The following is a 22,777-nucleotide window of genomic DNA, read 5'->3' as shown; positions in this document are numbered from 1 at the left end:
AACAGTACCTTAATGCAGAATACCACAGCATTATGCAAACCTACAAACATTCAGTCACCTCAGGAAAAGACAACGATAGATGATGTTCTTGGGGCACTTAAAACACCAGAGGTTAAGCCCAACGAGAAAAATAAACAAATGTTTGAGCTCTGCCAACTACCATTTCAGGAATTGAAGTTCTTTCAGAATGTCTTGCCTACTGACTATTGTACATACGATTGTAACTATTGTGTATGTTTTCATTGCAGGAAGTTCTAAAGTAAATGGGGATGGATATTGTGTATTTGTGAGAGTGTGCTGGACTGTCATTTTGAGTCTGATCATGGGATTTAATGATGTCATTGACCGTTTTGGGCGGACAAGCAGCTCTCGCAAAACACTGCCCAGAGAGTGAACACCTCCAAAATAAAGTTATTGCTGTTTAACACTTCAGCATCCTGGTACTTCTTGGAACTTAATAACCATCCTATGCTTATGGGTCATGTTATCAACTAGCAACGTTGAAATGAGGAAGAAGAGCAGTACTCCCACCTAACTGCATGCATACACAACAGTGGCACAGCAACTGAAATTCTGTATTAAATTTGCACAAATATTCCAAGCTACTACTGTCAAAAGAAACTGGGTGGATACAACAGTGAAGAGATTTAATTTAAATATTTTGCTGAAAATATAAGACTTCGGCAATTAATGTATTTTGCTTAGAGCAGTGTTGATCGATCATAAAATCGATGTAGTTTAGTTCTGCTAACTGTAAAAGCACCATCAATTTTTTAAAACTAAACATATTTTGATCAGTAGGTCTTAAATTTGTAATTTTTGCTATAATGGTTGTGAGCAGGTTTCGCTCAAGCAGAATGTTGTTTATTACAATGCAAATTTTTTTGATAATGTAGTTTAAAATAAAATCAGTTATATAGCCAACAGCAGTCTTAATAATTGATCTGAAAAGAAAAAGTCATTAGAAACCTAACAGCAGGAGTTATTATTTCTTGCTGCATTTTAGAAAGGGAAAATATCAAATGTGCTAATTTTGCATCAGCCCTTTGTGCACCATTCAAGATCCCATCCAGTGCTGTAAAACAAAAATTCCTCATCTACACACGTATCCCTTGTTATATTTTTATGAACTGTGGGCAGTTATCGGGGGTGAGGGGGCTATGGGTTGGGGTGATGGTTCTATGTTTCAGAAAGATTTATCTTGCTTTCTGTGATTTCCCATCGGTGCTCATAGTCTGAATGTTGCATACAAATAGTAAAAAAACCTTTTTTGGTTACATCAGCTGTTTTTGTCAAATAATCTTTGTCCCCCTCATCAAGCTCTCAAGTTCTATTTTATTCATATGTTTCTATTATTCAATTCCATTTACATTTACATTTACAATTTACATTTAACATTTTGACAGAAAACAAATTACACAAGGAATTAGCCTTAGTCTAAACCTGGGCAAAAGGGCTGAATTTAGGAGATGAGACCAGAGTGACTGCCTTGATATCAAAACAATATTTGTCTGAATGTAGCAGTAGGGAGCCCTGGTAAAATTGAAGACAGTTGCAATGGGGAAAACTCTCAACTGGCTGGAGTCGTACTTTAAACAAAGGAATATGTATTGATTATTGAGATTAATCATCTCAGCCCAAGGAATTAACTTTGGGAGTTGGGTTATGGCAAGGATATTATTAAGTTAGAGAGGGTTCAGAAAAGATTTACCTGAATGTTGCCGGGAATGTGGGGCGCGGTTTGAGTTATAAAAATAGGCTGGGAGTTTTTTCATTGGAGCATAGGAGGTTGAGGGGTGACTTTATAGAGATTTATAAAATCATGAGGGGCATAAATAAGATGAATAACAAGGGTCTTTTCCCTAGAGTGGGGGAGTTTAAAACTAGGGGGCATATTTTTAAGGTGAGAGGAGAAATTTTTAAAAAGGTTGCCTCTAAACCTTTCCTGCCTGCATGTAACATTTAAAAGACATTTGGACAGGTAATTGTACTTGCTTCTACCACTTCCTGTGGCAGCTAATTCCTTTGTACACACCACCCTCTTTGTGAAAGTGTTGCCCCTCATGTCCTTTTTAAATCTTTCATACTGTTACAACATTTAAAAGATAATTGGATAAGTACATGAATAGGAAAGGTTTGGAGGGATATGGGCCAAATGCAGGCAAATGTGACTAGTTTAGTTTGGGAACAAGGTCAGTGTGGACTAGTTGGACTGAAGGGTCTGTTTCCATGTTGCATGACTCTGACTCCATTTATCATGGCTTGCACTTCCTTATAGAGACAAAAATGGTTCACTGATGATTGTAGTATACAATTCTATACATCCCTCCACAGACCATGAAGCAAGCAGTGCCATGCATTTGGTGTGCAGTAAGAACCAGAGATAGAGCTGTGCTGTAAAGTGATAAAAAGCATTTGTGCCATGTCATGCGTCATTTGCCATCTCCAGCATGTTTAAGTAGCATCATTTCCTCCTGACATTCAATAGTATTACTATTGCTGAATCACCCATGATCAACTTTCTGCAGTTTACTATTAACCCTAAACTCATCTGGGCCAACCACATAATACTGTGACTTGAAGAAATCAGAGGCTGGATATTTTCCTTACTCCCTCAGGTCTGTCCACTATCTAAAAGGCAAACATCACAAATGTGATGAATACTCTCTCCAGCTTCATTTAAGAAGTTTGATTGATTGATTTTGAAATCATTCACAGCCTTCGTCATCAGCGCATGGGTGGCTGAAGTGTGCGATCTGCAATGCTGTAGATGCATGTCAAGTGTTCATCAAAAGTAACTCCCATTGCCACAACCTGCGAAGAAGGGTGGCAGGCAAATGGCAGCATCTGTACTTGTGAGTTCCTGGAAAAGTCACACATTAACCTGGCCTGTAAACATATCACCATTCCTTACTTGTTCTGGTTCAAAATCATGGAACTCGCCACCCATAGCATAGGATTAATTCCTACACCAAGCAGACTGAAGCAGTTCTGGAAGGCATCTTCTTTTCTGAGATGATTTGGAATAGGCAATGAATGCTGACCTTAAGGGATGCCCACATCCCATGAACAATCTTTTAAATAAGTTATATCTTGAAATTTCAATATGCATACTTATGCCATGAGTAAAGTAGGTGTAAATGCACATACGAAAGACTGAAATTTAAGGTATTGTATTCTGAGAGACCGAATTCCAGAGAGGATTCTGTCCCATCCATTTTTTAAAAGTGTGAATGGCTTGGAAGTGTCTCTGAAATCTTCCTTCAAGTTCAAAGCACAATTCTTATCCTAAGCCAAACACTTATTGGTTATTCTGACTCAGTTTCTGTGAAGTGACTTATTATCATTTTCAAAGATTTACAATTAATACACACACAGTATTATTCTAGGACATTAATAACCACAGATGAAACTTGTGATGCCCTAATGGAGAAGAATATTTCATCACATTTGTTATTCAAAGTTCAACACATTTATTTTTGTATCTGACTTCAACTAAGACTCCTTAATACCCTGTCTGTCTGATCTATTCATTATATTTATTTCTGATGCATCCTGACAAAAGGCTTAATGGATCTAACTAAGTTGATATATTTGAAGAAGGGCTGAACATTTCAAAGAGACATAATTAAATTTCTGTTTGATGCTGTGTTTGGAGAAGATCAGGAATGATGCTTTGTCTAATGATAAATTTGCATCATAGCAGTGAGAAGCCAATTACTTTCTGGGCATATTAGGATTTGGGGAGTCTGACGTGAAAGCTGGCGTCAGATAGATGGATTTTAATGAATTACTGCAGTTTAATTGACATAACTGCAGATGACAAGAGGCTGATATTTTTTAATTTTGTTTTTAATGGAAGAACACTTGGAGGCCAGACTCATCTGCTTAATTGGGATTTCCCAGGAATGTATTTTGAAGGACAGATTGTAGGTCTGCATTAATACAAATTCTATCGTGTGACAATTCTAAACATTAGCATTTTGTTTTTACAGTTTGTTTTAGAGGTTTTTGCATTACTCTGAAACAATTTGTTTCATTCATTATTTGAAAGTATTTCAAAATTCTTTAATATTTCAATACACTTTAATTTCGAAGTTGTCCTTGGAGAGCAGAGAAAAAGGTCACCACTACTTCCTTTTTTTGCTATTGTTACTGTTCACTTAACGGAGGCATTTCTTTCCAGCTTGTCAATTTGTCAGAATTTTAAGCAGTAGAGAGCGACTGATATTTGAACTTCATTGCCCACAGCAGTAAATAAACATGAAGCTGGTATCAAGTTTTTCTGTCATGATTAAAATGCCTTTTTTTTTGTGTTGTCAGCTAACAGGCACTGGCCTGAACAAAGATCAGTCATATTGGATATTATGTATGGGAAGACAGGTGATATATTTGTTTAGTGGTATAATAACAAAAATGCAGTCTTTCAGTAAACGATATAATTGCCTGCACATAAATATAATCCTATTCATCAAATGATAGAATGAAGTCTTTGTTGCATTGCTATCCTTTCCAGATTAAAACATTATTTTTAACAAAAACAAGTTTTCTTGTCATTTTCATAGCACATGCAACTATGATAATTTTGTCAGCCACATTTCTAAGATGTATAAAAATCCATCGCTACGTTTAAGTCCCCACATCAAACTACTGAGAAAATGACGTGAAGAATTTCTGTTTGTCAAATTTGGAATACGCATTGTCTCTGGTCATCCATCTATAGACTAACCTCAGTTCAGAAAGCTTAAATCCAGTTTGTAAGAACCAAAGCCTAAAAATGTTCAGGTAATACTGTACTAAGGCCGACCAGAACAATCTAGATTTTCCAGTATAGAACACTTATAAGCTTCTTGCTGTCTGTCCAGTGAAAGGTTGACTTTTTTGAGTCACCCCTCTCAACTAGCTAGACAATCTCCTGCAGTGCACTCCAGTAATGTGGACTCTGGTATCGGAGTAGGATTAGACATGCCCTGTCCACAAATAAAAGCAGGTTGGATCAGCAGTTTGATTGGGATCTCATCATCCCCTTCAAACAACAAAAAGCAGTTGCAGTACATACCATCTAAAAGATAAGCTGGAGCAACAGTCAAACTTCTCTCAGCAGCACCTTCCAAATCTGCAATTTTGATCACCTTGAAGGACGAGGGCAACAGGTACTTGAAAAGACCACCACCTAGAAGATCCTCCTCCGAACCCCACACTGACTTGGAAACATATTTCCATTCCTTCGTCATCACTGGATCAAAATCTTGAAACTCTCTAACTAACAGCACTTTGTAGGTGCATACACCATGTGGTCTGCAGTGCTTCAAGAAGGAGGTTCACAACCACCTTCTCAATTGTAATTAGAATTGGGCACTAAATGCTGACCTGGGCCAGCAGTGCTGGCATCTCATACATGAATTTTTAAAAGTTTGTCATAAATGGCTGTTAGTTCAGAATTTCTGTTTCCAGGCATATTGTCTTCGAGCCAATTCAAACCATGAGAGACTTTGCTTATTGTGACCTACCCCCATCCAGCAACACTGTTCAGTAAGCACATGTTAATGTTTGGATATTGAAAAAAGACACCATATACCATTAACATGCCTCCATTTTATAACTCCAGATTGAACACTAATCTCACAATTCATCTTGTGTTCGTGTAATTGTGTTATATCATTATCTAAAATTTTAGAATGGGAAGGTAAAAAAGAGGGACAAAAATGAAAATTATCAATATTAAATACAATTTCTGAAGAGCAGACAGTTTCCACCCTCTTATTTATGCAGAGTAGAAATCCATGACTTTATTTGTACAGCTTTTTAAACCTGCAGTGCTACAGAATTGTTCTGGAAATTCTGCATGTTTCACAAGTTGTTACAGAGAATAATAACATGGGCAGGAAATGAGCTCTACTACTTGTATTAACCAGTCTTTTTGTGCTTGTGTTTTGCATGTCTTTCTAGAGCCATTTCTGAAGAAGGGTCTAGACCTGAAACGTCAGCTTTCCTGCTCCTCTGATGTTGCTTGGCCTGCTGTGTTCATCCAGCTCTACACCTTGTTATAATAGAATTAACTTTTCTGTTTCATGCTGTCACTGCATCAATAGTAACTTATCAGCATTTGAAGCTTTGATATTGTTTCCTTCCAAGTATGACAGCATTCTATCAGTCTTGGCTTGCAATAGCTCTTGCTTCTGAATGAAGCTAGTGCTGCATTGTTGGAGTTGATGTCTTGCGGCTGAGGTGTTGAACCTGGCCCATCTTGTCTGTCAGATGAACTTAATGATCCTATCTCATATTTGAAATTAGAATAGGAAAGTTATTCTACAGACACTAAAATATGTTATCTGGTTGTTTCTGTCCCTGGTATTTGTGGGACCTTGCTGTTCTTATATTTGCTGCACACATTTCTACATTATTGCAGTAACCGTACTTCAGTGGTATTCCATTGGCCATGAAGCACTTTGTAATGTATTAAGTTCATGAAAAGTTCAATTTAAATGAATGCTGTATCCTTCATTATTAAGTTAGCTCCAAACGTGTGCATCAGGCAACACCTGTATGCAGTTACGTTTTCTGCTGTCTGGGCCTTTTTCTTATACTGTTTAATGCAATCAGCTATCAATATTAGTCAATTGACAACTCAGGAAATAATGTCACCAACAAAAGTGATATTGAAAAAGCCATTAAAATGAAAAGTTGAAAACTATTTTTTCCTTCCCTCCTTTTCTGAAAACAGTGGAACCTACAGGAAGTTAACTGTGTGAAAATGGATTGATTCTAATAAATGCACAGCTTCAATTAAACTATTCTCTTTAACTGGCTAATGTGACCTGAGAGAACTTGGTAGTTTTTTGGGCGATTTTAAACAGGAAGGGAATTGAATTAAGTGGGCATTATTAGTGAATGGTAAAATTGAGCGTAGACAGTAGAGGGAGCTAATGTTGACAGCTGTGTTAACAGCAATGATCAGTATTTTAGTCTTTTACCAAGCTGCCAAAATTTAAGTCAATAAGCCTCAGTTTAAATATATTATGACATTTTGTTGTCAAATACTTTCAGGTATTATACCTGGGCTGTCAGGAATCAAACATTTGTGAATCCTGAAGGTCATAAGTGACTTTCTGGCTGCAAAGTTGACGAGTGCATTTTATTTTTAGCAATCAACAATTTGATTTTTGTTCGAAGAGTGCCTGAGGAGGTGTGGTGCATCATTGACCATTTTTTAAAAAAAAAGTCATTGTCTTTTCTAAATATAATTTGCTTCAAAAAGATCCATCATTTAAGAAATCGTTGTGAACATTTCATTTTTTTAAATAGTTTGGTCTTTTTTGCTAGTATGGAATGTGCAGCTTAATCACTGGACAACAATTTGTCAAAAAAGCCATTATCAGTCAGTGCAATTTGATGTTAACTGCAAAATCTAAAAGCTACAGTGCTTATTATTAAAAAGGCAAATGCTGTTTACTTGTATAATTGTGTCATATTGCATTGTTTTTAAGAATACTGAAAACTAATGGAGTTACAAAAGTGTAACCTAATGTCAGAATTGGTGCAACATCACAAATGGCAAGAAGAGACCACCTCCAGATACATATAAATCCCTTATGTCAGTTCCAATTTCTATTGTTTTATATTCTTAATTGGTTCTGAAATGAGCATGATGATTAACATTTGTACAAACTTGCTTCAATGTTATCAGAGGACAAATTACCTGCAGATGAATACTTTGAATTTCTGTTTCCAGATTGTATTATGAGCCATTGACACATTGAGCTTTGTATATTAGGCTGCATTTCTTTACTTCACATTATCTACACGACATCTCATGATGTGAAAGTACAAATAACAAATTATCATAAGTATCAAATGGAATATGTAAATGAAAAGGTGTCTTTTTTGCACCATGATGCTCTTTCTAGTAATGGCTTTTAAATGATTAACAAAAATCTTTTCCTGCTTTATAATGCTCTTGTCATTTTTTTTTGAGTGATCATGAATGATGCAAGTGAGAGAAATCAGTTTAAAGGAAATGGAAAGACAAACTTTGAATTCCAACAATTTATTGAGAGAAAATAGATGAGGTATTGACCTCTGAGGTATTGACTTCAGGATTTTATAATGTTTTGGCTTTGATGCTTCTTTTAGCTTGCATACTCTTACTCTTGAGTTTCACCACGATAATGACCAATACTGTTGGAGGCTTCTGAGGCATGGCAGGTAGCATCCCCGCAAGAAGTCAAGATCTTCATTAGGGGAAGGACAAAGAACAGTAATAAGAGAAATAAAATTTATTCTTCAAGTTGCTCTTAAGTTGTAAAAACGGAAAGAACTGTGGATGCTGTAAATCAGGAACAAAAACAAAGTTGCCAGAAAAGCTCAGCAGGTCTGGCAGCATCTGTGAAGGAGAAAACTTTGTTTATGCTCTTAAGTTGTGCAACCTGTAACTCATAACTTAATTCTGTATTGAATATTTTACCAAACCTCCCCCACAATGATTTTGACTCAAAGTCATGATATGAGATTTAACAACAAATTTGCAAAATATTTGAGATGAGAACGCCAGTCCTTTAACCCTCTTATCAAATTTTGTCTATATGACAAAAATGTTTTTTTGGTCCGTCTGTAGCATGAATGGAGAGTAACAATTAGTTCACTTCAGATTATAATCTTTCAAGCATCGAATGTTCCAAAGGTTTTTATGTATTCCCATCTGTCTAAGTTAATGGATAAGGCCCTGTTTTGAGGGTATGATAGATCTTTCAGAACAGTTTAAGGGTCAGTGAACACGTTAGTCAAAGTTATCCAGGAACAATGGAGAAGAGGTGGCTAACTCCATGTAATTAAAATGCTGTTAGTAGTTTTGAGGTACCCATGGAACTGGCTCAGAGAAGCCCCAGGAATCTTTCACTGATTTTATGAATTTGAGGCTTAGAAATGCCCATGGGAAATTGAGATGGTAACGGAATGTCACTGGCTCCATGCTGCTGGGTATTTGGGACTCCAGTAGCCTTGAGCGTTTATCAGTTCAGTGGAGCTGAAAGGAAGCTGTCTGGTAGCAAGCTGGCAATTAGGCAATGAAAACCTTGTAAGTAGCGGTTGTCTGTTGCTGAAGCGAACTGTTGAGGCAAATGAATGCCTGTGAGTAGAGATGTTCTGCCTAGAGCAACTAACGAGCTCAAATTGTGCTGGTGATTAGATGTTGGAATGCAGCCTTGTGAATCTCATTTAACTCAGTGTCATGAGAAGAGTTGGAACAACTGGGAAGTGAGCAGTCTTTGATTCAATTTAAGTTGGACTGGCTTTTGAGGGAAATTGGAGGCTGTGTCATCAAAAAACAAGAGTCAAATCATATGAGAGGGGTAGGACTTCAAAGCATTTTTGTGATTCTGTGCTCACTGCCATCTGATTTGATTGCTGAGAAGTTCACAGGATCCGTCTTTGTATTTTCCATTTCAAGGTACAGTTTATGGGGTGTTCAACCACAATTTGCCTGTTAGTTCATGGTTACCTCATGTTAATTCTGGATGTTAGAATATAAGGTAGATGTTATTCATAGCTTGCTTTGCTGACTTGTGTAAATATTTCTTCTGATTTTTAAAAAAATTTGATCTTGTTTTATTCTCTTAGTGAATTAATCGTGATTTCAGAAGCCTGTTTTAAAAAAAGAAAAATGACAGGTCTTTTCTGCTGAAAACTGGCCTGGAAAGATAATGCAATTTAATTACTGATCTAAGGACACTGTAGACAAATCATTACCAACCTGTTGCTATGCTCAAGAGCACAGCTGGTTGGATGTTGAATTAGTCAATCAAGGCAGAACTGTTTTTGACTGGGATTTGGCAGGAGGCAGTGTGATTTTTGCAGACTTTCAGAGACAGTGCTGCTTGGTCTTGCTGTGTCTCTAGTTTCTCCCCAGTTATTGAATTGTTGGGTTCAAGGGAAAGAATCCCAGTCAAGTAAGTAAATATTTCTAGAAGTCTGCTAAAACTGTTTGCATTAACAGATGACTTCAGAATTCAAACAAGATATACAATTCTATTTGTGTCTCAACAATATGTCCAAAGAGTTTGTGAAGGACTGGTATTAATTGTTGGAAGCTTTTTATTGAACTGGCAAATTACATTTCTTTTACTTTCTATTTAAATTTATTCCTTAACTGTGTCTGTCTGTCTGAGAGAGTGTAGGGGTTATGATCAACGAAAATTTAGCTTTAATCATAGATATTAAATAGCTTACCTTGCTATTTATCTGTTCTGTTAAAGTTTTAATACTAATAATAAATTATCAATTTTTGTTTAAGTTATAAACTTGGTGTCCAAGATCAGTTATTCGTAAGGAACAATTAGGTAGTTTGGAGGATCATTAAATGTTTTAATTTGACTGTAAATTTGAGAAAAATAAAAACAAGTGAAAGGAATGCAGGTAGCAAGGGTATGCAATGTCCCAACACAACTTCTCAGACTAGAAAGGAAACCGCTAAAAGCAGAGGTGAAGCTTGATAGCTTAAATGTTTCCGTTGTTACATGCTTACCTTTAAATCTGAAATGCTCTTGGCCACCTCTGCTGCATCTGAAGAAATGTTCTTGCTTATGCCGTGGAACAGTTTAAATAAAGAAGCATTTTCAAAGAAACAGGACCAAAATAAAGACACATTAGCTTTGTTGGTGTGTCTGTCAGTGTATGTACAACATTCAATTAAATTGGTTCTAGGTTTGATAAAGGAAAGTGTCAGATATGTAATGCGATTGTACCGAGACGACCTTTGAGTCCAAGTGATGGTGAAGCAGCTGTAGTTGGCGCTGGTCATTAGAGAATGAGGTGGAAAAGAGGGGAAAAATCAACCGAATTTCAAGCTGCTGTTTACTATCATTTCTCATCTTTTCATATAGCTTACTGAATTGCAAAATAGACATGGAATTGCCACTTGTAGCATCTAGCCTCCAGAACACTATTTGAAGCAAAGAATATGGATTATGCTTGCGCCTTCTTCATACAATGCCCACCTGTGACCATTGTTCTTCTGTACCGTGGAGACACCCGAGGCAATAACTACTTGATGTTCTGCCAATTCTTGCTTATGCCTCTTATAATTCAAAATGCACTGCAGCTACATCTGTATTTGTAAATTCTTACAAGAGGCCATTCAACCCATTTTCACTATCCACTTAGTCGTACTATCTTGCTTCCTATTGTTCGGCATCTGGTACTGTTCCCTCATGACGTCCATTTACATGTCTGCTCTGTCAAGCTTTCTCAGGCAGTGGCCAGTGTAAATACATTTTCTTGAAGCCAATATTCATCAATGAAAACAAAAAATCAGTTGTAACCGTGGTGGAAGTGATTCATTTATTTAGACCATGTAAGTCATTTCCTAATGAGGGCAAATTATGCAAAAGGATTTTTTGTTTGTTCCTTTACTTCTTCCAAACAAGTTTCTTTGGCCTTGCACACACACTAATCCTGTCGTCATTTAATCTCTTCTATGTTCCATCCTATTACAGACTTCCCCTTTTGTTGTTCTTCCCATTTTCTTTCTTTTCACTTACTTGAAAACTATTGCAGTTCTAAATTTTCTCAGTTCTGATGAAAGGTCATCAGTCATCTGACTGAAAGTCAAACCACCTCTCTTCCCTACTGGATAGTTCCAACATTTTCTGTTTATTCCAGATTTATGTTTTTATTCTGTCCAGCATCGTGCTCATCTTCCACTGTACCTGATGTGGGGATGGAAGCCTTTTGATTGGTCAAGAGCTGCAATTTTACAACAAGTTGTCTGTATGTTTTAGGTACCGAGCAATACTCTGTCTACAAAGGCTACGCAGATACGTACAAATGGGCGGGGCACTACAATGACAAGACTCCAAGGTATTGGTTTAAAAGTGCAACTTAGTTTTATTTTAACAACTATGTCTAATTCTTATAAAGTAACTTTATTTTGTTCTTGCTTTATGAAGCTGATTAACAAGCCCCACTGGTGGCAAGCGCCCAAAAATACTAAAGATACAGGGAATGATGTTAAAGGACCTATACTATTTATCAGTGCAAATATATATGGCACAAAGTTTCCATTTCTGAACTCTATTATAATTACAAGTTAACTGTTTATTTTTCATTAGCTTTGTGTCAGAAAATCTGTTCATATTTGTTACTTAAACTTTTCTTACAAGTCAAAAAAAAACTCACCATTTTCATATAAGGGCTTGCATTCACATCCATGACTCCTAATTTGGATAGGTTCCTTAACTGTGTTGCTGCAAGACTGAAAGAAATGAGTAGAGGCTCTGTTCTCTGCCATCCAGAATTGAGCTGTTAGAGATTTTTTAGGGCAGGTATCTCAGGTACCACCCCCTTTAATGATGCTTGAGAGAAGCACCAGGATCTCCCATCTCTGGCTGTTAGTAACTAAGGATACTGTGGAGTATTTTAAACCAGCACTTAACACAGTTCTTTCATTCAAATGTCAAGCAATCTTTATTTTACTCAGGTGGGAAGGCCCATCTCTGCTGGTAAACCAGGAGACTTGACCTGACACAACCTGCCCATATGCTTTCTTAACTATTTACCTTACCCTTCCCATGACCTAAGAAAGAATATGGACAGGTTGTGTCAGGTCAAGGAGGCACGAATGAGAGGAAGGATTGGACATGGGATGAGGCCGGGGTGGGGAGATTTTGAAACTGGTGAATTCTATGTTGAGGCCATCCTCCAGTGTCACAATGACACCACAGGTAAACTGGAGGAACAACACCTTATATTCCGCCTCGGCAACTAACAGCCCGATGGCCTCAACACGGAATACATCAGTTTCAGAATCTCCCGACCCCCGGCCTCATCCCATGTCTAACCCTCTCTCTCATCCCCATTTCCTTGACCTGACACAACCTGTCCATCTTCTTTCTCACCTATCCACCCCACCCTTTCCATGATCTATCTCCACAACCCTCTACCTGCATCCACCTATCACCATCCCATCTACCTTAACCCTGCACCACCCCCTCCCACTATTTATTTGAGCTTCCCCCCCCCCACCTTCCCAGTCCTGATGAAGGGTGAAAACTTGAAACGTTGACTTTCCTGCTCCTCTGATGCTACCTGACCTGCTGTGTTCTTCCAGCTCCACACTATATTGACTCTTGACTCCAGCATCTGCAGTTCTTGCTACTCCGAGTGCCTGAAAACCTTACTGCGAAGACTCTTCTAAGGATGCCCACCTTGAAGAAGTTGTCCTCCTCCCTCTGAAAAGATCTCAGTGATTCTCTCTTCCACTGCAACCCACTGGTGATCTCCTCTGCCCTGAAGCTCTTCAACCACATACTGATACAAACCCATTACTGCTCCGATGTGGTCTCCTCAATATCAGTGAGACCAAGCGCGGAGTCAGTGCAGTTCGCAGAGCTTTGTATGCTATAATCAACAGCACCTTCTGGTTGCCAACCATTTTAACTCCCCCTCCCACTCCCTTAGTGTCATGTCCATCCTGGGCCACCACCTATCCCCAAACTACCTACCTCCCCTCAGCCCCAGCCTGAACACCCTCCCTCTATTTATTTCCGAGCTTCCTTCCCCCTCCCCTGCCCTGATGAAGGGCGAAAACCTGAAACATTGACTTTCCTGCTCCTCTGATGCTGACTGACCTGTGTTCTTCCAGCTCCACACCGTATTGACTCAACTCTGAGTATCTGTTCAGCACAAGCTTGCAGGATCAAAATAAGTATGAGCTAAGCACCAATCACCCAGCAGGATGTCCTCAGGAGATGTGTTTGTAATGTTGTTTATTGGAACACGCCACATGACTCGTATGTCAGCAGTAAAGTTGCTTTTGCACTTTGTAAATTTAGCAACTGAAAATCCTTCTAAACCCACAAATGCTGTTTGGTTTGAAAGTGCAACTTAAGCATTCACAATTTCAGGCCTAGTGCTGGTGGAAGCTTCTCAGTCTTAGATCTGTAGCTTGATGGCAGTCTTGCAGATCAGGCTGTATGACCCCTGGTGGAGTTTGGAATTCTGAAAATTTGAGAATGTTTCAAGTCACACTTTCTGTCTGTCTCTATGCAGAGATGCCAACTTCCCTTTCTACCAGAAAATGAGATAGTATTCCAGGAACAGTTCATTCGTTTTTCTTTTAGGAAGTGGCATTTTTAATTAAGGACTGCTGTAACTAAAGAAGATATTTCTTTTTAAAAAAAAAAGTCAGTGAAACTGTATGGATTGAAATTAGAAATAAAGGAATGATCACCTTAATTGGATGTACCATAGGCCCTCCCGATAGTCGTAGGGAAATCGAGGAACACATATGTACAGAGATCTCAGATGTATGTAAGGATAATAAGGTTGTTATTATAGGTGATTTTAATTTTCCAAACATTGACTGAGACTATCATAGTGTTAAATGTGTTCAAGAAAATTTTCGTTGTCAATATGTAAATGTTCCTATTAGAGAAGGAGCAAAACTTGACCTTTTGGGTGATAAGGCAGGCCAAGTGACTGAAGTGAAAGGGGAATATTTTGGATCTAGTGAGCATATTTTTAAGACAAATTTAAAATAATTAAGGAAAAGGATAAGCCTTTCAAAGAAGTTAAAATTTGCCTTACTTCAATTAAAAACTTCAATGATATGAGTCAAGAACTTTCAAAAGGTGATTGAAGTAGATTGTTCACAGGTAAACGGGGATATATCTGATAAAGTTGGAGGCTTTCAAAATTGTGATAACAAGAGTTCAGAGTTATTATTCCTGTTAGAGTGAATGGCAAGGCTGGTAGAATTAGGGGACAATGGATGAATAAGGATATTGACGTTCTAGTCAAGAATAAAAAAGAGTCATATTAGATATGGACAAATGGGTTCAAATGAATCTCTTGAACAGTATAAAGAGTAAAGGAGCATTCCTATGAGGGAGATCAGGAAGGCAAAGAGGGGATAGGAGATAGCCTTGGCAGATAAGGTTGAGGATAATCCAAAGAGACTCTACAAGTGCAATAAGAGCAAGAGAGCAACTAGAGAGAGTTGGGCTCCTTAAAGGTCAAAGAGGTTGTCTTTGTGTTGAATCATAGGAATTGGGAGAGGTATTAAATAAATATTTTGCTTTAGTTTTTTACTTTGGAGAAAGAAATGGAGGCTAGAGAACTTGGGGAAGTAAATATTGATGTTTTGAAAACAGTTCACATTACAGAAGAGGAAGTGCTGGAGATCTTAGAAAGTATGAAGATGGATAAATCTCGGGGACCTGATGTAGAGTATCCTAGGATGTTGTGGGAAGTTAGGGAGGAAATGGCGGAGCCCCTTGCAGAAATTTTTGTATCCTCTATAACTATGGATGAGGTGCCGGATGACTACAGAATGGCTAATATTGTACCTTTTGTTTAAGAAGGATGTAAGGAGAAGCCTGGAAGCTATAGACCTGTGAGTCTGACTACAGTGGTGGGTACGTTTGAGGTAATTCTGAAAGATAGAATTTATATGCATTTGGCAAGGCAAGGAATGACTAGAGATAGTCGGCATAGTTTTGTGCAAGGAAGGTCCTGTCTCTCAAACTTGATTGAGTTGTTTTTAAGGAAGTAACCAAGGTGATTGAGGGCAGAGTGGTACATGTTGTTCACTTGGACTTTAGTAAAGCCTTTGACAAGGTTCCGCATGGTAGACTAATTCGTAAAGTGAGCTTGCCGATTGGATGCAAAATTGGCTTGATGGTAGGACAGAGAGTGGTAGTGGAGCGTTGTTTTTCGGATTGGATGCCCATTGGTGTTTCATGGGGATCAGTGTTATGTCCACCTTTGTTTGTTATTTATATAAACGATCTAGATGCGAACATGGAAAGCATGATTTAGTAAGTTTGCGGATGACACTAAGTGTTGGAATGGTGGACAGTGAAGAAGCTTATCTAAGATTAAAAAATGGTCTTTATCATTTGGGTCAATGGGCTGTAGAGTGGCAGATGGTGTTTAATTTGGATAAATATGAGGTATTGCATTTTGGTAAAATAAACAAGAACATGACTTATACAGTTAAAAGTAGGGCTTTGGGTGGTGTTTTAGAACAGAGAGACCTAAGGGTTCAGGTGCATAATTCTTTGAAGTTGGTGTCACATGTAGATAGGTGGTTAAGAGGCATTTAGCAAGCTTGCCTTCATTGCTCAGACCCTTGAGTATAGGAAATGGGATGTCATGTTGAGGTTGTACAGGATGTTGGTAAGTCCTCTTCTGGAGTATGTGACCAGTTCCAGTCTCCCTGTTATAGGAAGGAAATTATTAAGCTGGAAAGGGTTCAGAAGAAATTTACCACAACATTACCAGGAATGGAAGGTTGTAAGGAGAGGCTGGATAGGCTGGGGCTTTTTTTCACTGGACCGTAGGAGGTTGAGGGGTGACCTTTTTTTTTCTATTCATTTTGTGGGATGTGGGCATCGCTGGCTGGCCAGCATTTCTTGCCCATCCCTAGTTGCCCTTGAGAAGGTGGTGGTGAGCTGCCTTCTTGAACCACTGCATTCCTCCTGCTGTGGGTTGACCCACAATGCTATTAGGGAGGGAATTTCAGGATTTTGACCCAGTGACAGTGAAGGAACGGCGATATATTTCCAAGTCAGGATGGTGAGTGACTTGGTGGGGAACTTGGAGGTGGTGGTGTTCCCATATATCTGCTGCCCTTGTCCTTCTAGATGGAAGTGGTCGTGGGTTTGGAAGGTGCAGTCTAAGGATCTTTGGAGAATTTCTGCAGTGCATCTTGTAGATAGTACACACTGCTGCTACTGAGCGTCGGTGGTGGAGGGAGTGAACGTTTGTTGATGTAGTGCCAATGAAGCGTGCTGCTTTGTCCTGGATGGTGTCAAGCTTCTTGAGTGTTGTTGGGGCAGCACTCATCCAGGCAAGTGGGGAGTATTCCATCACACTCCTGACTTGTGCCTTGAGGATGGTGGACAGGCTTGGAGTCGTCAGGAGATGAGTTACTTGCCGCAGTATTCCCAGCTTCTGGCCTGCTCTTGTAGCCACTATGTTAATGTGGTGAGTCAGTTGAGTTTCTGGTCAATGGTAACCCCCAGAATATTGATAGTGGGGGATTCAGTCATGGTAACACCATTGAAAGTCAAGGGAGGGTGGTGAGATTGTCTGTCTCTTATTGGTGATGGTCGTAGTCTGGCATTTGTGTGGCGTGAATGTCACTTGCCACTTTTCAGCCCAAGCCTGGATATTATCCAGATCTTGTTGCATGCGAACATGGACTGCTTCAGTGTCTGAGGAGTCACGAATGGTGTTGTGCAATCATCAGCGAACATCCCCACTTCTGACCTTATGATGGAGGGAAGGTCATTGATGAAGCAGCTGAAGATGGTTGGGCCTAGGACACTACCCTGAGGAACTCCTGCAGAGATTTATAAAGGTCTATAAAATCGTGAGGAGTATAGATAGAATGAATAGCACCCTTTTCCCCAGGATAGGAGGTTTCAAGACTCGGGGCATATTTTAAGGTGAGAGGAGAAAGATTTTGAAAAGAACATTAAAGGGCAACTTCTTTTACACATCGTTCATGCATGGAATGAACTTCCAGAAGAAGTGGTGGATGTGGATGGTTACAATATTTAAAAGATATTTGGATAAGTGTATGAATAAGAAATGTTTGGAGGAATATGGACTGAGTGCAGGCAGGTGGAACTAGTTTAGTTTGGGATTATGGTTGGTATAGACTGTGTGGACTGAAGGGTCTGTTTCTTTGCTCTGTGACTCGAGTAGTTTTGATTTCCTGCATCTGCGATGTGTACAGACCCTGCTTCTTCTGAGTGAGCTTATGTAAAAGTGATGGACATTCAACAAGACTATGTTTCTGCCCTTTTTAATGGCTTTGGCACTGGAGAAAATAAGCATTTCCTGAAGGCAAGGCTCAGGAAGATCATGCCCATTGAGAAGCACTAATATGTTGTCTGAAATAGCTCATCTGTCTGCCTTTGTATGTAAATACATTTTGGAAGGGAATAATTCCCATGTTTTACAACAATTTTAAAGTTAACAGCATTTTTTCTTTACTGTCATGTTGTGGTTCAATCAGCTCAAATCTTCATTTGTGCCAAGAAGTATGGCTTGACTTGAAGAATTATTTTAAATCATGAAACATCACTAAGATGTCTATGTCTGATGTAGCTACTCTTTTACCACTTAGATAGTGGTACTGTTGAAGCAAGTCTTTCAGTACCCTGCTGATAATGTTTAATTTATGCTGAAGTTATACACATTTCTTTGTTCTGTTTTATTTTTTGATGAAGAGAAAATGGGAATTATTTTTAATAGCTATAACTCCAACATAGATGTAGTCCCATGTAATCATTCAAATTTATTGCAGTCTATTTCTCATAGCTGCATGTTGCACAGAGATTGCATGAATGATTAATTAATCACTACTGGCTACCTTACTGTGTAAAGTAGAATTCTTTATTATTGGTGTTTTGAAAAAAATATGATTTTGTCACCAGTATCATAGTTTTGCAGATCGTCTGCTGAATTTTTAGCAGATTGTCAATGCTCTATAGAAAATAACCACAACTTTTAATCATTCATTCTTATGATATTCAGGAATTTTATCATTCATCACTTTAAATTTATCCTGTACCTAAAAGGAACCTTGGATTGATCTGTTATCTCCTGTCATTCTACACACCTCCATTTCTGGCCTCCAGAGTAGCTGTGATTTTAATCCTCCTATCATTGATGGTTGGGTTATCAACTACCAAGTTCCCAATTTGTATAATTCGCTACCTAAACTCTGCAATCCTATCTTTTTTGACTCTTTGACCAAACTTTGGTCTGCTCTAATATCTCCATAAATGGCTCAGTATTAAATTCTATTCGATAACACCGTGTGAAGCCTGTTTTGATGTTTTAAAATGTTAAAGATGTTGTTTAAAAAGAAGATTTTAAAGAAGGATCTCTTGCTTAAATTTATACAGAGATACTTGGCAGAGGTGCAACACAGAAATTGTAGCTATCGATGCATTACCTTTCAGATGTTACTTTGATCAATTTTCTCCATGCAATTTAAAACGAGAAATTAATAAGGTGAGTGTTTTAACTTCATTTTCTGCATTCTGATATTCTGAAACACGTAACTTCTGTTTAACCATGTGATGGTTATCACAAGGTGTATAATTAGATGTATCAAAATCTCTTTTGGAATTTAGATTTCAAAATAGATGAAGATGGGTGTTAGCTACTTCTGTGAAAAGTTTACTTTTTAAAAACAGTCAGATCCTTGAACACTGATTAAATCTAGAGTTTTGTTAGAAAGCAGGTAACTGCAAACCTCTGTGGTGTTAATGGGAAGAAGTTTACACTACATTGTCTATGACAAGCTAGGTAAACACATAAGACCATTAGCTTGGCTTTCAATTCAGTGGGATCATAACATTGTCCACTGTTTTGAACAGTGCCTTCTAGAGGTATAATTAAAATGAGATTTTTAAAATGAACATATTACATCTATGGCAGTGTTTTCTCCATGTCTATCTCAACCTAGTTGTCTAATTCTTAAATAACCTCAGGTTTGAATTTGTGATATTAATATGAAACATCAATAAATGTAACAAAAAAAACCAAAATTAGTCGATGTATTTTCATTGGCAATTTATTAGTCTCCCTTTATGTGAAAACAAAATACAATTGCTAACACAGAGGCAAGTCTTTAAATTATTCCCTGATTGAATATAGATAAATTATACAAATGAGTGTATAAGAAATCTGATACGAGATAGATAGAACCTGTTATGGATCAGACGAAACCCTGAAAATATATTAATAAAAATCCTAGAGCCTAACTTTTTGTTATTTTAAAGGCAAGTATTAGGCATTACATTCTGGTTGCAATTTCATTGGTCAAACTACCAGTCTTGAAGCAAAACACACTTTATTTATGCACTATAGTTAAAATATAACAAAAGAAAAAGAATTAGAATAACTTAACTCTATGGAAAATTTTACAGAGTAATAGATTATTTAACTACTAAAGTGTAACCGTTCCAATATAGTAACGTTGCTGGTAAAGGCAAATTCAGTGAAATGGATTGTCTCGTGGGCGGCATGGTGGCTCAGTGGTTAGCACTGCTGCCTCACAGCGCCAGGAACCCAGATTTGATGCCACCCTCAGGCGACACTCTGTGTGGAGTGTTCATGTTCTTCCTGTGTCAGCGTGGGTTTCTTCTGGATGCTCCGGTTTCCTCCCCCAGTCCGAAGATGTGCAGGCTAGGTGGATTGGCCATGCTAAATTGCTCCATTGTGTTCAGGGATGTTTAGATTAGGTGGGTGAAAGAGAGATGGGTCTGGGTGGGATGCTCTGAGAGTTGGTGTGGACTTGTTGGGCCAAAGGGCCTGTTTCCACACTGTAGGACTTCTATAATCTGTGTACAATTCTCCAGTCAAAAAGGAAAAACATCAAGAGAAAATGGTGTGTGAGAGAAGAGAATGAGTAGCAGGGAGAGATGTACTGTAGCTTCCAAACCCAGCGTCAAGACCGCAGCAGCAACTGGTACTGAAAAACTAAAACTAAAAATCCTGGTTCTGTGGGAGCTTGACCCCACTCATTCAGGCTGCTTTTATTGTTCCCATATTTGAGCATTTCAAGTAAGGCAAATGGACATCCTATTAAGACATGTTTTGGATCCCCTTGATTGTTTTATTGTCTGTAATCTTACAGTCACAATAATCTGTCAATGTAATTTTCTTAATTTTAATTAGTGTTTTGCTGAGTGACATTCATGGTGCTCTGTCTGCCATAGCTCTCAGTGACTTTTCTCGAGCAATCTTCCACTCTTTATCTCGTTAATTATTAACTGATTTCTTCAGCAGTCTTCTGTTAAGCTCGTCACTGCTCAGACCTTTTCACATTCATGATGCTGGTGCCAGATTGTAAGACCAGCTGCACACCACGTCAGACAATGCAAGCCTGGAACTGTTGCCTTGACATTGGTGATCACCGAAGAAATAGCTTAAAAAGAAAAGTTTGCTGCCCACTTTGTAGACAGGGGCCTGCTGGTGCTGATGAATGAAATGGTATGAAGAGGACCTTTTTTTTTGTCTGCAGGCTGCCAAAGCAGACTCAGCTAGCCTGAACACCAACAGCAGCCCAGTTTGGTGCTGTGTCCCACATTACAACAGAATGAACAGTAGCGTCAGAAGCAGCTTAATTATTTTCTGTACTCTGGAGGGATAATTGCCACCATCTTCTCTCTGCCATCTTTCACTCACAGGGTCACCACTTAGTAACTCTAACTCACTCTAACTGTATATGTCTCTTATCCAAGACAGTTGGACAGAGCATTGTGGCAAAGAGCATGAGAAGCCAGAGGGAACCTCTTTGAAACCTACCCCTAGAATGCGCTGGGTTTGGGTTCCTTTAATTGTTTAAAATTCTGTTGGCAAGCAGCCTGAGAGTGTAAAGGACACATGGACCATGTTACTTTTACAGTTTTTGACCTTTTCTGTTCCTGAATAATTGTCCAGTTATAAATCTGACTGTACACTTGATATCTTTGTGATCCCACTTCACAGTATCTGCACATGACATGTTTTACAGACCATTAAGGAAAGGTTAGTGAGAGGGTGAACTGACATCAAAAGGCACTAAGATTAGATGCCTCTTAAGGCTATCATGAAGATATTATATCCAAGGTTTTGCAGTGAAGTTTCCCATCGTGGTTAGCTGGTTGAGAGGAGTCTAGAGGAATCTCCAGTGTTGGCAATCTTCCAATGTATCAGATTTTTAAAAATTCTTTCCTTAAATGTGGACTTCACTGGCTGGGCATACATCTATTACCCATTTTTAAAAGCACTTGAGCAGGTGGTGATGAGCAACTTCCTTGATTTGTTGCAGTCCATTTGGAATAGATATTTGATGCTATGGAGAAGGTTTCAGGATTTTGGCACGGTGACAGTGAAAGAATAGCAATATATATTTCTGACATAGGATGATGAGTAGTTTGGAGAAGATCTTATAGATGGTGATGTTCCCATGTATCTGCTGCCCTTGTCCTTCTAGATGGCAGTGGCCATTGGTTTGGAAGGTGCTTTTGAAGGAGTCTTTGGATCTCTGTTTTGCATCTTGTAGATGATATGCACTGGTGCTATTGTGTTTCAGTAATGGAGGGAGTGAAAATTTGTGGATATGGTTCTCCACAGACAAGCTGCTTTATCCTGGATGGTGTTGATCTTCTTGAATGTTGTTGGAGCTTCAGGAAAGTGTGGAGTACTCCATCACACTCCTAATCTGTGCCTTGTGGAATGATTTTGGAAAGGTGCACTTGCTGCAAAATTCCTAGAATCTGACCTGCTCTTGTTCTATTTATATAGCTAGTCCCATTCAGTTTCTGGTCAGTGGTGGCCTCCAGGATGTTGATAGTGGGGAATTCAGTGATGGTAATGCCATTGAGTGTCAAGATGTGATGGTTGAATTTTGTTTTTGGGAATGATCATTGGCACTTGTGTGGCAAGAATATTACTTGATAGTTGTAACCCCAGTCCTGGCTATTTTCCAGGTCTTGCTGCATTGAACATAAACTACTTCAGTATCTGAGCAGTCATGAATGGTGCTGAGTTATCAGTGAACATCTCCACTTCTTACCTTATGCGGGAGGTGACGTCATTGAAGCAGTTGAAGACGTTTGAGTCTGGGACCCCAGCCCATGGAACTCCTTTGGTGATGTATTGGAGCTGAGATGACTGAGGCTCCAATAACCACAACCATCTTTCATTGTCAATAAAGTGTGGAGCTGGAGGAACACTGCAGGTCAGGCAGCATCAGAGGAGCAGGAAAGTTGAC

General features: G+C 38.7%; 1 protein-coding gene across 7 annotated transcripts in view; it reads left to right on the top strand.

Annotated features, from left to right (window-relative positions):
- Nucleotides 1-22,777, top strand: part of parga (poly (ADP-ribose) glycohydrolase a) — a 190,648-nt gene that overhangs the window by 137,536 nt on the left and 30,335 nt on the right. For all 7 annotated transcript variants that reach the window (XM_048616254.1, XM_048616253.1, XM_048616252.1 and 4 more), the window contains 2 exons: nucleotides 11,775-11,853; nucleotides 18,918-19,026. In XM_048616254.1, the coding sequence (XP_048472211.1) occupies nucleotides 11,775-11,853; nucleotides 18,918-19,026 (188 nt within the window). The remainder of the gene's footprint in view (nucleotides 1-11,774; nucleotides 11,854-18,917; nucleotides 19,027-22,777) is intronic.

The sequence above is a fragment of the Rhincodon typus genome, chromosome 34 (assembly GCF_021869965.1).
Source record: "Rhincodon typus isolate 14 chromosome 34, sRhiTyp1.1, whole genome shotgun sequence".
In the NCBI taxonomy this organism is placed as follows: domain Eukaryota; kingdom Metazoa; phylum Chordata; class Chondrichthyes; order Orectolobiformes; family Rhincodontidae; genus Rhincodon; species Rhincodon typus.
The sequence above is the reverse complement of the archived record's forward strand: the minus strand, read 5'-3'. Positions and strand labels throughout refer to the sequence as shown.